The 17899-nt window shown below is 39.4% G+C and overlaps 1 protein-coding gene across 1 annotated transcript in view; it reads right to left on the bottom strand.

The window, feature by feature from the left end:
- Positions 1-6763: 6763 nt before the first annotated feature.
- Positions 6764-17899, bottom strand: part of SH3YL1 (SH3 and SYLF domain containing 1) — a 67925-nt gene continuing 56789 nt past the window's right edge. The window contains exons 9-10 of the mRNA XM_065947560.1: positions 14839-14895; positions 6764-7595 (exon numbers count right to left, since the gene is read on the bottom strand). Coding sequence (XP_065803632.1) covers positions 7405-7595; positions 14839-14895 — 248 coding nt within the window. The 3' untranslated portion in view covers positions 6764-7404. The remainder of the gene's footprint in view (positions 7596-14838; positions 14896-17899) is intronic.

The following is a 17899-nucleotide window of genomic DNA, read 5'->3' as shown; positions in this document are numbered from 1 at the left end:
TGGAAAAACCATTAGCTTTAACTAGACGGACTTTTGCTAGTTAAGTAATGTCTCTGCTTTTTAATATACTGTCTAGGTTGGTCATAGCTTTTCTTCCAATGAGCAAGCATCTTTTAATTTCATGGCTGCAGGAACCATCTGCAGAGATTTTGAAGCCCAAAAAAATAAAGTCTCTCATTGTTTCCATTGTTTCCCCATTTGTTTGCCATGAAGTGATGGGACCAGATGCCATGATCTTAGTTTTCTGGATGCTGAGTTTTAAGCCAACTTTTTCACTCTCTTCTTTCACTTTCATCAAGTGGCTCTATAGTTCCTTCTCACTTTCTGCCATAAGGGTGCTGTCATCTGCGTATCTGAGGTTACTGATATTTCTCCCAGCAATCTTGATTCCAACTTGTGCTTCATCCAGCCAAGCATGGCTGGATGCCATGGACTCAGCTGGATTTTATGGACTCAGCCATAAAATGGAATGCACTTGAGTCAGTTCTAATGAGTCAGAAAGAGAAAAGTAATTATCATATACTAACACATATATATGGAATCTAGAAAGATGTAGTGAAGAATTTATTTTCAGGGCAGCAATGGAGAAACAGACATAACAGATTTATGGACATGAGGAGAGCAGAGGAGAGGGTGAGAGGCATGGAGAGTCACATGGAAACTTACATCACTGTATGTAAAATAGACAGCCAACAGGAATCTGCTGTGTGTTTCAGGAAATTCAAACAGGGGCTCTGTGTCAACCTAGAGGGGAGGGATGGGGAGGGAGATGGGATGGAGGTTCAAGAGGGAGGGGATATACGTATACCTATGGCTGCTTCATGTTGAGGTTTGACAGAAAACAACAAAATTCAGTAAAGCAATTATCCTTCAATTAAAAAATAAATTTAAAAAACAGAAAAATATTAGCAAATGCATAGGCAAAAACAGACCAAAAAAAAAAAAAAAATATAGCCAGGAGAAATAGCAATAACCTCAGATATGCAGATGACACTACCCTTAGGGCAGAAAGCAAAGAGGAATTAAAGAGCCTCTTGATAAAAGTGAAAGAGGAGAGTGAAAAAGTTGGATTAAAACTCAACATTCAAAAAGCGAAGATTATGGCATCAGGTCCCATCGCTTCTTGGCAAATAGAAGGGGAAACAATGGAAACAGCAACAGACTTTATTTTCTTGGGCTCCAAAATCACTGCAGCTGGTGACTGCAGCCATGAAATTAAGATACTGAAAGGTTGTTGCTAAACCATGAAAGATGCTGGGATTCTTGGCCTCTGGAGAAAAACTCAATTCGGGGCCAGAGCTGAGGCTTGATCACTCAGAGCTTTTATGTAATAAAGTTTTATTAAAGTATAAAAGAGATAGAGAAAGCTTCTGACACAGATGTCAGAAGGGGACAGAAAGAATACCCCCCTTGCTAGTGCTAGACATGGAGTTACATACTTTTTAATTACTTATTACAGTGAATCAAAAGAATGTCTGGAGGTTGTAGAGACCTTACTAGACCCACTCCCATAATTTACATTTTTAGATTACAGGATTAGCCAGGTATTTTCCAGAAACTGTCCTCAAACAGGATACATTATTGTTATTTAATCCTAAGGAATGTAGAGGGACAAGAAACTTGTCCTTTCCCCCTCCTAAAGCATCTGCTCGCCATGCGGGAGACCTGGGTTCAATCCCTGGGCCGGGACGATCCCCTGGAGAAGGAAATGGCAACCCATTACAGTATTCTTGTCTGGAGAATCCCATGGACAGAGGAGCCTGGTGGGCTACAGTCCATGGGGTCACAAAGAGTCAGACACAACTGAGCGACTTCACTTCACACTCTCCTTGGGGACCCCTGGACTTCTTATCAACCTGCCTAGCAAATGACTCTCTCAATGCTTACTCCTTGGAAGAAAAGTTATGACCAATCTAGACTGCATTTTAAAAAGCAGAGACATTACTTTGCCAACAAAGGTCTATACAGTCAAAGCTATGGTTTTTCCAGCAGTCATGTACGGATGTGAGACTTAGACCATAAAGAAAGCTGAGCACCAAAGAACTGATGCTTTTGAACTGTGGTGTTGGAGAAGACTCTTGAGAGTCCCTGGGACTGCAAGGAGATCCAACCAGTCCATCCTAAAGGAAATCAACCCTGAACATTCATTGGAAGGACTGATGCTGAAGCTGAAGTTCCAATACTTTGGCCATCTGATGTGAAGAACTGAATTATTGGAGAAGTCCCTGATGCTGGGAAAGATTGAGGGCGGGAGAAGAAGGGGACAACAGAGGGTGAGATGGTTGGATGGCATCACCGGCTCAACGGACATGAGTTTGAGTAAGCTCCGGGAGTTGGTGATGGACAGGGAGGCCTGGTGTGCTGCAGTCCATGGGATTGATGAGTTGGACACGACTGAGCAACTGAACTGAACTGAACTGATCGTTTGTAAGTGCAGCTCTGATGGACAGCACACAGTGTTCAGGCCCAAAGGCCAGACTACTCAGTGTGACCATAAATTAACATGGCAATTAAATAGACAGAAAAATGAGATTACTGAGATTGAAGAGAGAGAGTACAGAAAATACTCCAGATGACAAAAGACAAAACTCAAAATGTGTTTAGGCATCTAGCTTTAAAAAAAAAAAAGTATTCTCAATTCTGGTTGAAACTCTTGATAAAGCTTTCAAATTGTAGATAATACTGAAGAAATATTCATGAGTGTCTTGGATGAACAAAGAAAAGTTTATCTTTTTTTTTTTTTTAACAAAAGCTGGCTTTAGGGAAGTCTTAGATATAAAGCAAATATCTTGTGATATATGAGTAATGGTTGGAGGATTTTGTTTAATCCCATTAAATACAGGGTGTTTCTATAGACTCAGAAGAGTGTATTTTAAGTTCCAGTTCTTAACAAGTCCATGAGTCTTGGCAAACTGTTTAATTGTCTTGTCCTCTATTTTTTTCTCAGTTGAGAAATGGAAATTCACTCAGTAACAGATAATTTTGCTGGGCACTGAAAATACAAAATTGAGTAAGGCTTGGTCTTCTCCTCAAGAGTTTTGGTGAAAGGAGCAGCATATGAACAACTGTGGTTCTGAGACTTTTAAAGTAGGTAGATGCAAAACTAAAATACCCACAAACATGATAAAACACCAAGATGGAAACTTAGCAGAAGTATGCAAGTGTCATGCGAGAACTTTAGAATACTTCTAAAGACAACATTCAGCTCAGTTCAGTTCAGTTCAGTTCATTCGCTCAGTCGTGTCCGACTCTTTGCGACCCCGTGAATCGCAGCACGCCAGGCCTCCCTGTCCATCACCAACTCCTGGAGTTTACTCAAACTCATGCCCATCGAGTTGGTGATGCCATCAAGCCATCTCATCCTCTGTCGCCCCCTTCTCCTCCTGTACCCAATCCCTCCCAGCATCAGGGTCTTTTCTAATGAGTCAACTCTTTGCATGAAGTGGCCAAAGTATTGGGAGTTTCAGCTTCAGCATCAGTCCTTCCAATGAACACCCAGGACTGATGTCCTTTAGGATGGACTGGTTGGATCTCCTTGCAGTCCAAGGACAAACACAAAGACACCCATTATCCTTGCTTTGGACAACTGAATATCATAAGGATAATTTTCCTTATGTCAATACATTATTATTAATATAACAACACAATGCCACTAAAAAATAGTAAGTCTATTTTCCTGAAGATGGTTAAGTTGATTCTTAAGTTCACATGTAACATAAACAAAAAGAACAGCCAGGGAAACCTGCAGAAGAAAAAAAAAAAAAAGGGTGAGAAGAACGGCTCGTCCTGCTACATGTAAAATATACCATAAAGTCTTGTAATCCGATCAGTTTGGGAAAATGTGCAGACAAGTTTTTCCTGTGTTTTCAACTTTTTTCAACTCCCTATGCTTTAGACCTACCATCAGTTCAGTGATTCTCTATTTGCTGAGTCTAAATTATCATTAAATTCATTTATTGTGTTTTTAGTTTATTTTTTCACTCCCATTTTTTTCATTTAGTTCTCCATACAGTGTCAACTTTCTGTTGAAATTCTCCAACATGTTTTTAATTCCTTGAATGTATACATCATAATTTCTGATAATCTGATTGCAAATGAGTATATTCAAGTATAATTTTTAAAAATTTAAAAGTTTAAATTTTGTAAGCTTTCAAGTATGCAAGACAATACCACATAGTGCTTAGGGACACATACATAAATAATACAAATATAAAGAAATATATGGAATTAATAAATAGCTAATTCAGCATGGTGATTATCTTTGAGTTAGAAAAGGAAGTTTGTCTTATTTCTTGCTGGGTGATGATAATATGGGTCTTTATTCTCCTTTCTCCATTTCTTAAGAATTATTTTATAAAAAAGTCTACACATTTATGCATAAAATGTAAGGCAATAAGATCACAAAGTAGGATAAAAAAGCTGGAGTGTGAAGATCGTTTGGCTGCAGTGTGAAGGCAAGAAATTGAAGCTGGAAGCTGTGAGAATACTCTAAGTCTAGCATTAAATTCAGAATACTCTACTGTTATAATTGTGGTGGTGGTTAAATCACTTATAAATCTAGTATGAAAATGAATGTTAAATAACAAAGTGCTAAAATAACTGTAAGAATTTGCTGATGGATACACAGATAAAAGAGATAAATTGTAACATCAAAGATACATGAAGGGAAAGGGAGAGTAAAAATGCTATGATATACGTGATAAGTTGTTATCAACCTAAAACAGACTCTTATAAACACGTGTTTTATAAGCCCTCATGGTAACCACAAAGCAAAAGTCTACAGTAGATAACACGAAATATAAAGAAAAATGAACGAGCATACCACTACAGAAAGTCATCAGATCACAAAGAAAGAGGGCAGGAGGGGAAGATGGGAACAAAGGAATTGCAAAATAACCAGAAAACAATGAAGAAAGTGGCGACAGCGAGTCCACACCTATCAGTTATCACGCTAAGTACAGATAGACTAAACTCTCTAATAAAAGCACTTAGAGAGGACAAGTGGACTTTTTAAAAAAGACTCAACTATGTGCTGTCTGCAAGAAACTCACTTCAGCTTTAAGGACACATGTAGATTGGAAATGAAGGAATGGAAAAAACATGCCACATAACTGGAAACCAAAAGAAAGCAGAGGCAGCTATATAGACATCGGGAAAAAGAGACTTTAAGCCAAATACTGTAATAAGAACAAAGAAGGTCATTATATAATGACAAAGGGGTCAAGTCAACAAGAGGCAATGCGTTTGTAAATACTTATGTGCCCAGCATAGGCGCACCTAAATATATAAAGCGAGTATTAACAGACATGAAAGGAAAAACAGGCGACAATACAGTAATGGTGCAGAACTTTGATATCCCACTTTCACCAACAGATAGATTATCCAGACAGAAAATCAGTGAGGAAACATTGTCCTTAAAGAACATGTTCAATCAATAGCAGCAGAATACACATTCTTCTCAAGTGCTCATGGAACATTCTCCAGGATAGAGCCCATGTTAAGCACAAAACAGGTCTTAATAAAGTTAAGAAAACTGAAACAGCAGCAGGCATCTTTCTGACTACATTTTATGAAACTAGAGTAAGAAGAAAACTGGAAAACTTACAAAGAAGTAGAGATTAAACAACAAGCTTGTATATGACCAGCCCACAGTTAACATCATACTCAACAGTGAAAATGTGAAAACTTTCTCTCCAAGGTCAGGAACAAACAGGATGCCATTGTCACCACTTCTATTTAGCCTAGTACTGGAATCCTTAGCCAGAGCGAGAAGGCAAGGAAAAGAAATGAAAAGCATCCAAACTGGAAAAGAAGTAAGGTTATCTGCGTTTGTAGATGGCATGTTATTATCTGTGAAAATCCCAAGCATCCATTGACAGAATGGACAAAGAAAATACGGTATACATAAATTAAAGCAAAAAATCCTGGAATTTGTGACAATATGGATAGACCTAGAGGGCATTATGCTAAGTGAAATAAGTCAGTCTCTCTGAGAGAAAGACAAACACTGTATGATCTCGTGTGTGTGTGTGTGTGTGTGTGTGTGTGTGCACGCGCACACAAGTGTGCATACTCAGTTGTATCCAACTTTTTGCAACCCTACAAACTGAAGCCCATCAGTCTCAGTCCATGGGATTTCCCAGGCACAAATACTAGAGTGCGTGGCCATTCCTCCTCTGGGGGATCTTCCCGACCCAGGGATGGAAACGGTGTCTCCTGCGTCTCCTGCTTCAGCAGGCATGTACTCGCTATCACTGAGCCACCTGGGAAGCCCGTATGATCTCATGTGGGAATCTGAAAAAGTCAAACTCATAGAGACAGAGAGTCAACTGGTGGTTATCAGAGACTGGGAGGAGGGGAAACTAAGAGATACAAGTCAAAGGATACAAACTTCTAGTTTCTATGAGCAATTTGTTCTGGCGATCTAATGTACAGCATGTGACTACGGTTGATAATGTTGTGTTATATAAGTGAAACTTGCTCAGACAGTAGAACTTGTGTTCTCATTAAAGAAGTAAATATGTGAGATGATGGATGTGTTAATTAATTTGGAATCCTTTCACAATGCATAAGTATTTCAAATCATCATGCTGTGCCCTTTAAATATTTTACAATTTTGTCTATTACATGTTGAGAAAGCTGGAAAAAAAAGAAGTTAGCAACACAGTCGTGGAGGTGGATTTTAACCTCCAGACTAACCACAGACCTCAGGTTACAAAAAGAAAATAAGAAAAACAAAATCAAGATAGTAACTTACTTAGCATTTTAAAAACATTTATTTAGAGACAATGGAACCATATCAACATAACTCTATTCTACTGCTACATGTGAACAACCATCACCTCATAAAGAAGGAAAAATAACAGATGTCATCTTTTTTTAATGCATAGTTGAATTTCTTTGAAATTCTTTGTAAGGTTTCATATATATATAATTTTTGAAGATATAGAGATAATTTTTAAGGATTACTATTCTAGTCAATATCTCCAACTCTAAGTATTAGTTAATATACTATTTAAGCTGATTTATTCTTTTCTAGTCATTTTGCAAATATATGAAGTGTTATTCATACCTTAATCCTTAGATTCTCAAGGTATAATCAAGTCACCATATACATAGCCAAATCAAATATTTAGTGTATATTTGACAAATGAACACAAGAAAAATGTGATATCAATTATTAAATAGTATATGTGATAAAAATCAATGGAAAGTAAAGATATGTAAGCTAACCATATATATATATATATATAAAACCAAAATCTTTTACATACTGGATAAAAGTTTAAGGAATAAACAGAGGTGTCTTTACATTTATACTAAACATTATTTAACTGAACAGTAATTCCCTCCAGTGTAGAACTAATTTTTCTGTAATTCTCAAAGAACAAAATAATACAAACTTTAATTCATGGTAACATAGTTGGCTGGAAAAATGCCAGTTCGACCTCGAAGCTTTCCTTCCCACCAATCGAAATGTGAATCTGTTTTTGATATAACTGTGATTCTGTCTCCAGCTTGAAAATTCAAATCTCCTGGCTGTTGTCCTTCAAAAGAATATAGTGCTGTCACTTCCATGGGTTGGTTTGAATTGTCTAAAACAAGAAAAAAATATTTATTCACATTTTTATGAGAAAAATAGGAAGTATGTGTAGGGAAGAGATAAATTAGCAATTCAGAGCTTGGGATTCTAATGTGGAAGGCCAGCAGCGTCCAGAGCACACGATCTGTGTGATTTTTCGTCACATCATTAACCTTATGTTTTTCTTTGTAAACAGCAAATATTTGGTAATAACATTTCCTAAATCACACAAGTCAAACTGTACATTATTATATACTTAAATATGTGTTTGGCAAATATCTGTGGTTATAATGGTTTAAATTTGTCTAGTCTATAAGATAATATTATTACGTTTTCCCTATTTTAATAGAATAGTCATAGTAGCTTCAATGAATTACACTATTAGGTAAAAGTTTATATTTTACACTCTTGATTGTATCATAAAAGATTAAACTTAAAAACTATGCTCTGTGGTCACTGATAATGAGGATTACAGCTCAGATGCATTTGCTGTTTCATCAGTAGAAATTTATTTCCCCCTAAGCTTTTATGGCTGTTTTCATTTCTATACTTGATTCTTTCTCTCAAAAGAGAGATGAAATTCAAATTGGCACATCAAGAAGCATGTCTACGTAAGTTTAACCAGAACTTTAACAAGTATTCGGAAAAAATACCTTGAGGACCAAATGGGTAACATGAGCAAAAGACATTAACTATTATAAATTGTATAGAATCATAAGAGATAAAACAACAACAACAACAGACATTTGCTGTATACTCAGCTACATGGAATTTGGTATTTCCATGTTTCATATAATTTTGTGCATGAATTAGGCAGTTAGATGCTTGTTAAATGCATCTTAGTACAGATATATTGAAAGCATATATAACCAAATTCTAAATCTAGTTACTTGCTTGAATCTATAATACTATAATCATAAAAAATAAAGTGACCTTGACCTATTAGTAAGAAATGAAATAGTCAGCACTCTAATAGCAGCACATTTGCTGAAGCACTGAATTTGTATCTCACACAAGATGGTGCTATAGTTCTTTCAACAGAGCACGTACCACGTAGTTGAATTCTCCTAAAGAAATAACCTTAATAATAACTAACATAACTGTATTAGTGATATTGCTGGTACAGTTTTTATCTATAAAACAGAGAAGTTCTATATATTTTTATATTTTATACTGTATTTACTTTTAACCTGTTACTTTAAAGAAATAAGAGTAAAAGTGTGTCACTAAAAGAATAAAGTTTTGATATAGTCTGGATAAAACCAAAGCAGTTAAATGACTACTAAGGTATATGAATGAAGGGTCGTCACTGTGCACTATGAAAAGTGGCTACAGCTCTTCACTGAGAGGGACCCGCAGAGAGTCCTCATGACATCCTCACTGCGCTCAGACCAGAAGAGTGCAAGCTAATGCCACTCTGAAGATGATTTTATCAATAGCTGTATCCATGACCTCCACATATAAAGCTCAGTCTCAACATACCGAACGTAATTAAGGAAAGCCCTCAATAACTCCTCCTCCCCTTTCTTGTCTCCCAAACATTGAGGATAACAGAAGCAAGCAAAAAGGGTGCCTGTGAATATGAGGAAATGTTCCGGAAGCTACAGTCACCTTAACTGCAGTGCATGCACTAATTACACAGTTAAGGATGCACAGGATGGTGAACACCATGATAGCAGGCGTCATTCCACGTGGATGCAGTAGAGCGGCTCCGGGTCCTTGAGCCAGGCGCTGTGATAAACACACTTGCTCCTCACTTCCAGGGAGGGAGCTCTCACCCCACTTCCCAGAATATGAACCAGAGACTTGCAAATGTTAAGTGATCTGCCCAGGGGGTAAGATTCAAATCTCGGAAGCCTGTCTCCAGGCAATCTTAATCACTACTGAGATTAAGCCACAGGGTCTTCAGCAAACATAAGAGTCTTAAATTGCATTCAATAGATTGAACCTGGATTCATCGGTATATTTTACCTTCTTAAAAAATTATTTTATTCTTAATGGAAGGATAATTGCTTTACAGTATGCCATGATCTTAGGTGTCTGAATGTTGAGATTTAAACCAGCATTTTCACTCTCCTCTTTCACCTTCATCAAGAGGCTCTTTAGTTCCTCTTCACTTTCTGCCATGAGGGTGGTGTCACCTCCATTTCTTCCAGCAATCTTGACTCCAGCTTGTGCTTCCTCCAGCCCAGCATTTCTCATGATGAACTTTGCATATAAGTTAAATAAGTAGGGTGACAATAAACAGCCTTGATGTACTCCTTTCCCGATTTGGAACCAGTCCATTGTTCCATTTCCAGTTCTAACTGATGCTTCCTGACCTGCATACAGATTTCTCAGGAAGCAGGTAAGGTGGTCTGGTATTTCCATCTCTTGAAGAATTTTCCAGTTTGTTGTGATCCACACAGTCAAAGGCTTTGGTGCAGGCAATGAAGCAGAAGTAGATGTTTTTCTGTAACTCTCTTGCTTTTCCTATTACCCAACAGATGATGGCAATTGATCTCTGGTTCCTCTGCCTTTTCTAAATCCAGAACATCTGGAAGTTCTTGGTTCATGTACTGCTGAAGCCTTGCTTGGAGAATTTTGAGCATTACTTTACAAGTGTGTGGTAGTCTGAATATTCCTTGACATTGCCTTTCTTTGGGTTTGAAATGAAAACTGACCTTTACCAGTCCTGTGGCCACTGCTGAGCTTTCCAAATTTGCTGGCATATTGAGTGCAGCACTTTCACAGCATCATCTTTCAGGATTTGAAATAGCTCAACAGGAATTCCATCACCTCCACTAGCTTTGTTCATAGTGATGCTTCCTAAGACCCACTTGAATTCTCATTCCAGGATGTCTGGCTCTAGGTGAGTGATCACACCATTGTGGTTATCTGGACCATTAAGATGTTTTTTGTATAGCTCTTCTGTGTATTCTTGCCACCTCTTCTTAATATCTTCTGCTTCTGTTAGGTCCCTACCATTTCTGTCCTTTATTGTGCCCATGTTTGCATTAAATGTTCCCTTGGTATCTCTAATTTTCTTGAAAAGATCTTTAGTCTTTCCCATTCTATTGTTTTCCTTTACTTCTTTGCACTGATCACTGAGGAAGGCTTTCTTATCTCTCCTTGCTATTCTTTGGAACTCTGCATACAGATGAGTATATCTTTCCTTTTCTCCTTTGCCTTTCGCTTCTCTTCTTTCCTCAGCTCTTTGTAAGGCCTCTTCAGAGAACCATTTTGCCTTTCATTTTCTTGGGAATGTTTTTGATCACCACCTCCTGTACAATGCCATGAACCTCCATCCATAGTTCTTCAGGCACTCTATCAGATCTAGTCCCTTGAATCTATTTTTCACTTCCACTTATCATCGAAAGGGGTTTGATTTAGGTCATACCTGAGTAGTCTAGTAGTTTTCCCTACTTTCTTCAATTTAAGTCTGAATTTTGCAATAAGCAATTCATGATCTGAGCCACAGTCAGCTCCTGGTCTTGTTTCTGCTGACTGTGTAGAGCTTCTCCATCTTTGGCTGCAAAGAATATAATCAATCTGATTTCGGTGTTGACCATCTAGTGACGTCCACGTGTAGAGTCATTTCTTGTGTTGCTGGAAGAGGGTGTTGCTGTGACCAGTGTGTTCTCTCAGCAAAGCTCTGTTAGCTTTTGTCATTTCATTTTGTACTCTAAGCCCAAACTTGCCTGTTACTCCAGGTATCTCTTGACTTCCTACTTTTGCTTTCCAGTCCCCTATGATGAAAAAAACTTTTTTTTTTTTTTTTCTGGTGTTAGTTCTAGAAGATCTTGTAGGTCTTCATAGATGTGTTCAGCTTCTTCAGCATTAGTGGTTGGGGCATAGACTTTGATTACTATGATACTCAATGGTTTGCCTTGGAAATGAACCAAGATCATTCTGTTGCTTTTGAGATTGCCCCCAAGCACTGCATTTCAGACTCCTTTGTTGACTCTGAGGGCTACTCCATTTCTTCTAAGGGATTCTTGCCCACAGTAGTAGATAAAATAGTCATCTGAATTAAATTCACTCATTTCAGTCCATTTTAGTTCACTGATATCTGGAACATCTACGTTCACTCTTGCCATCTCCTGTTTGCTTCCAATTTGCCTTGATTCATGGACCTAACATTCCAGGCTCCTATGCACTGTTGCTCTTTACAGCATCAGACTTTACTTTTACCACCAGTCACATCCACAACAGGGCATTGTTTTCACTTCGGCTCAGCCTCTTCATTCTTTCTGGAATTATTTCTCCACTCTTCTCCAGTAGCATATTGGGCATCTACCGACCTGGGGAGTTCATCTTTCAGTGTCCTATCTTTTTGCCTTTTCATACTGTTCATGGGGTTCTCAAGGCAAGAATACTGAAGTGTTTGCCATTCCCTTCTCCAGTGGACCACATTCTGTCAGACCTCTCCACCATGACCCGTCTATCTTGGGTGGCCCTACACGGCATGGGTCATAGTTTCATTGAGTTAGACAAGGCTGTGGTCCATGTGATCAGATTGGTTAGTTTTCTGTGACTGTGGTTTTGAGTCTGTCTGTCCTCTGATAGAGAAGGATAAGAGACTTGTAGAAGCTTCCTGATGGGAGGGACTGGCTGTGGGAAAACTGGGTCTTGCTCTGGTCGGGGAGGCCACGCTCAATAAATCTTTGATCCAATTTCCAGCTGATGGGTGGGGCTGTGTTCCCTCCCTGTAGTTTGGTTAGGCAAACTATTTTCCTGCATCACTGAGTTATCCAGACTGTACAAATAATAGGAATATCTGCTGCTGATGATCCCTGAATTTGATAACTGAATTTGTTCTTAGTAGTTTTAGAAATATATTTTATAATGAATAATTCGAGGAAGAAAGATATTATGACTTGAAGAAAAGACAGAAAGAATTGCAGACCAGGTTCAGTCTCTGCCCCTCCCCTCACTGAAGGCTGTCTAAATGCCTCTGAATTGCAGTTTTCAAATAAGATAAGGATGAAAACAGTAACAGGAAAAACGGGCCTAAGGGCCAAGCAGGGGTTCTGAGCCAGCAGCAGAGGACAAGGCAGTGCTGCTGGGTGGGAGGAGGCTGACATTCAGCATTCCTCCTGAACAGAGGTGAAGCAGGGAGGGAGGTGTCACTGCTGGCAGAGCTGGTGAAGAGCGTGGGCAGGACAGGCAGGCAGAGGTGTGCCGAATTCCTTACCACTCACCAATCAGGCAAACCCCATCTATTCTAGGAGGGCGCAGGAGGGTCTTGAGGGGTTGTTGGGGACGTTCATCCACAGGAAACAAAGGAGAGAGCTGGGGCGGGGTGAGCGCAGGCACCCCCCAGGGACCAGTTCACGTTCACCTGGTGCCAGGCCCCCCACTGGCTTTTTATTCAATAAGCTCAAAATGCAAAGGTCCTCTTTACTGTAAATAGTAGGGACAGTTTCCATAAGGAGGAGTTTAATGTCCACAATATAATTCATTTGAAGAGGTCAGCCAAGAGGATACGTTCTTCGGAAGGGAGACAACTTTGGAGAGCAGGGAAGTAAAGCCCACAGGGTCACTGAAACAGCCAGTGTCCACAGATGCCTTCCCTACTGAGGACACGCGCCTTCAAGATCGGTATTCCTACACTTAAAAAATATGGAGGATCTTTGGAGCAATTGACTATTTTATATCCAAATATTCAAGTTTATTCAAATAGGGGTTATTTTTCTCTCCCAAATCAGGGCTATACTTAAGAGGAAACAGATTACAGTCAGCTTTGGTGACTGGCAGCTGCTCTGAGCTCATAATTAGCAAGTCTGTGTCCACGGGATGCCACTGTCTTATTTCACTTCTCAGTGGAGCCTGCATAATGTAACCCATATGGCATCGACACATCTGGCCCCAGACATGACTCAGAAGAATCTCAGACCTTGGAAGGTCCCCTCCAAGACGCACTAGAAGTGGTGCCTTTGCTGCCGTGATGAGCTGGGCGGCTGACTTGATCCTGGCATCCACATGCCCCAGGATGTGGGTGGGGTCCACGACCCTTGGTGACTGCGATCTCTGCAGGAGCGTGAGTGAGCTGGATGGGGTCAACTGGGAGAGGTCATGAGACCCACGATTATCAAATGGCAAAGTCAAAAGACGAAGGGCATCCGTGGTTGTCACACTCGGGGAGGGGCACTGCTGGCATCAGTGGCCTGTGCCCTCAGGCACACACAGCTCAGGGCAGCCCCACGGCAGAGAGCTCTGCAACAGGCCCAGAGGGCCCCTGCCAGTCAAAGGGTGGACAGGGGGCTGTGATGGATGCTGACCGAGGAGGTTCGGACCTCCAGGTACAAAAACCTTAGTGAACAGGACTATGGATGTTCACCCCCCGTTTTACCATGAGGCCAGAAGACTTCGTAGCTGGAGCTTCCGAAGGAGTGAGGCCAAAGCACACACAGCTGCAGAACCACTGCTGTGCCCGTGCCTAGGCCCAGGAGGGCCAGCCTGGGCGGCCAGGAGTCCTGCTCAGACGGGTTTCCAGCTCAGGCCTCAGGACCGAGGGGTCACAGGGCTGGGACTTTCCTCTGCAAGGCTGACAGACTGGCGTAAGGAAGTTCTCATAAGAGTTTAACTGATTTCACACAGCAATGTAAAATAAGCTTTATTTTTAAAACAGACTTTAAATCTTTCCTTGCATTTTCTTCTTCAAAATCCCTTATATTTTGAGAAAGGCCTAAAATAAATTAATATTAACATTAACTTATTACCTACTGTTTGAAACGCTTAGCTTGTGCTACCCTCAAATATAAAAGCAAAACCCAACCAACCGACCAACCATGGGAGGTAAAGTGTCTGGAACACACAGCCAGAGAATAAAAGTACCGGCTGTAAGTCTGAGCCTCTGTCTCCAGATCCCACTTAGGGTTTTGTTTCTTATCTTCCCTCATTGCTTTTTAAGAGATATTTCTAATATTTAACAGGCACTTAGACAACAGGTGCAGACTTGAAAGGAATCTGAGAAAAGGGACGCTAGTCCCCAGAGTCACACTGCCAACACCACTTCTGCTCAACTGTAGTCAAGGCCCCAAACCCACAGGACCCAGGCCCTTTCCCTAGTGGGTCCAGTCTGCTGACCTCATCAAGTTTGACCAGTCCAATTGTGCAGAGTATGTTTTAAATGAAGTGCTTCTCAAAGTAATGCAAATATCCTATAAATGAAATAAGAAGTATTGATATTTTCACAACCTGCCAAATTAGTTAGGAGGTTTGTGTTATAAGATGGTAACTAATCTTTTTAAAACAGAAATATTTTTACTTACCAACTCTCTCACGATAGCTGGAAAGTTCAGGATACAGATTATATTCGTTTCTGCTACCTGCAAAAAGTAAATAGATACATAAAAGAGGGGAACATTAGAAAATTTATTAGTATCTAGTATATAAGATACCCAAGAATGCCAAATACTGTTCTTGATAAGCAGATATTTTAAATCATTCTAACTGATTGAAATATAATTATTTTATCCTCTTTCAATCAAGAGGAACACCCGAATATACACAAAAAATAGATCAAACATAAGGCAGACAGTAAATGTCTAATATCTGTATGACCACAGGTACATAAACTACAGCTCATGGCATTGCAATTACATGTTCACAGAAAACACAGACACATCTTTTTCTAAAAATACCAAATAAGAAAATCTGCAATCAGCAAGCCAGTGATTTTCAGACAGTCTTGCTTGTTTAACATCTAAAATAATTTTTAAAGAAGTATTTATATGTATATTTTTAAACTGATACCTAAAATTGTTAAATGTAAGATTAAGGATGTATTTTTAGCATATTTTAATGTCAATTACTTAAAATTTGTATCACTCCCTTTTTGGATAAAAAGATCTAAATATGATAGTGATCTGAACCCATCACCATTCATTAAAGAAAATCAACAAGATGTTTTTAACAGTCAGAAATTATATACTGTTCATTTTTAATCTTCAAATCATATTTTCACTTCATTTGTTCCAAAGATTTTTAACCAGTGTATTAATATTGTACTTTTGAACTGTGGTGTTGGAGCAGACTCTTGAGAGTCCCTTGGACTGCAAGGAGATCCAACCAGTCCATCCTAAAGGAAATCCTAAAGGGACGACAGAGGATGAGATGGTTGGATGGCATCACCAACTCCATGGACATGAGTTTGAGTAAACTCCGGGAGTTGGTGATGGACAGGGAGGCCTGGCATGCTGCAGTCCATGGGGTCGCAAAGAGTCGGAAATGACTGAGCGACTGAACTGAACTGAACTTATGCAAGTTTCTACAACAAGAATTTATACATAAATTTATTTTAAAACTTTTGTTTACATAAAACAATCATCTATTTAATAATTTCTTACAGATTGAGTTATCATGATCATTATAAGCACACATTGATCAAAACTTCAAAAATATTATAAATTCATTAATTTACTAAACATTAAAGTGTTATTTGAAATACATTTCAACAGGTGGACTAGACTTTTAAAAATTAGTTCATATACACAGTTCAGTTCACTTAAATTGCTCAGTTGTGACCAACTCTTTGTGACCCCATGGACTGCAGAATGCCAGGCTTGCTCAAACTCATGTCCATCGTGTCAGTGATGCTATCCAACCATCTCATCCTTGTCATCCTCTTCTCCTCCTGCCTTCTTCAATCTTTCCCAGCATCCGTATCTTTTCTAATGAGTCAGTTCTTCACATCAGGTGGCCAAAGTATTGGAGTTTCAGCTTCAGCACCAGTCTTTCCAATGAATATTCAGGACTGATTTCCTTTAGGGTCAACTGGTTTGATCTCCTGGCAGTCCAAGGGACTCTCAAGAGTCTCCTCCAACACCACAGTACAAAAGCATCAATTCTTTGGTGATCAGCTTTTCGTATGGTCCAATTCTCACATCCATACAAGACTACTAGAAAAAAACATAGCTTTGACTATACAAATCTTTGTTGGCAAAGTAATGTCTCTACCTAGGTTGGTCATAGCTTTTTTTCCAAGGAGCAAGCATCTTTAAGTTTCATGATTGCAGTCACCATCTGCAGTGAGTTTGGAGCCCAAGAAAATAAAGTCTCTCACTGTTTCCATTGCTTCCCCATCTATTTGCCATGAAGTGATGGGACCGTATGTCACGATCTTAGTTTTCTGAATACTGAGTTTTAATCCAGCCTTTTCACTCTCCTCTTTCGCTTTCATCAAGAGGCTCTTTAGTTCCTCTTTGATTTCTGCCCTGTGCGTGGTATCATCTGCATATCTGAGGTTGATATTGATATTCCTCCTGGCAATCTTGATTTCAGTTGTGCTTCATCCAGTCTGGCATTTCATATGATGTACTCTGCCTATAAGTTAAATAAACACGGTCACAATATACAGTCCTGACGTACTCCTATCCCATTTGGAACCAGTCCGTTGTTCCAAGTCCAGTTGTAACTATTGCTTCTTGACTTGCATATAGATTTCTCAGGAGACAGGTAAGGTGGTCTGGTATTCCCATCCCTTGAAGGATTTTCCACAGTTTGTGGTGATCCACACAATCAAAGGCTTTGGCATAGCCAATGAAGCAGAACTAGACGTTTTCCTGGAACTCTTGCTTTTCCTATGACCCAAAGGATGTTGGCGATTTGATCTCTGGTTCCTCTGCTTTTTCTAAATCTAGCTTGAATATTTGGAAGTTCTCGATTCACATACTATTGCAGCCTAGCTTGGAGAATTTTGAGCATTACTTTGCTAGAGTGTGAAATGAGTGCAATTGTGTGGTACTTTGAGCATTCTTTGGCATTGCCTTTCTTTGGGATTGGAATGGAAACTGACCTTCAGTCCTGTGGCCACTGCTGAGCTTTCCAAATTTGCTGGCATATTGAGTGCAGCACTTTCACAGCATCATCTTTTAGGATTTGAAATAGCTCAGCTGGAATTCCATCACCTCCACTAGCTTTGTTCATTGTGATGCTTTCTAAGGCCCATTTGACTTCAAACTCCAGGATGTCTGGCTCTAGGTGAGTGATCAAACCATCGTGGTTATCTGGACCATTAAGATCTTTTTTGTATAAGTCTTCTGTGTATTCTTGCCACCTCTTAATATGTTCTGCTTCTGTTAGGTCCACATCATTTCTGTCCTTTATTGTGCCCATGTTTGCATGAAATGTTCCCTTGGTATCTCTAATTTTCTTGAATCGATCTCTAGTCTTTCCCATTCTATTGTTTTCCTCTATTTCTTTGCACTGATCACTGAGGAAGGCTTTCTTATCTCTCCTTGCTATTCTTTGGAACTCTGCAGTCAAATGGGTATATCTTTCCTTTTCTCCCTTACCTTTCACATCTCTTTTCTCAACTCTTTGTAAGGCCTC

This window comes from Muntiacus reevesi, chromosome 10 (assembly GCF_963930625.1).
Source record: "Muntiacus reevesi chromosome 10, mMunRee1.1, whole genome shotgun sequence".
Taxonomy (NCBI): domain Eukaryota; kingdom Metazoa; phylum Chordata; class Mammalia; order Artiodactyla; family Cervidae; genus Muntiacus; species Muntiacus reevesi.
This window is presented reverse-complemented; position numbering and strand designations above follow the sequence as displayed.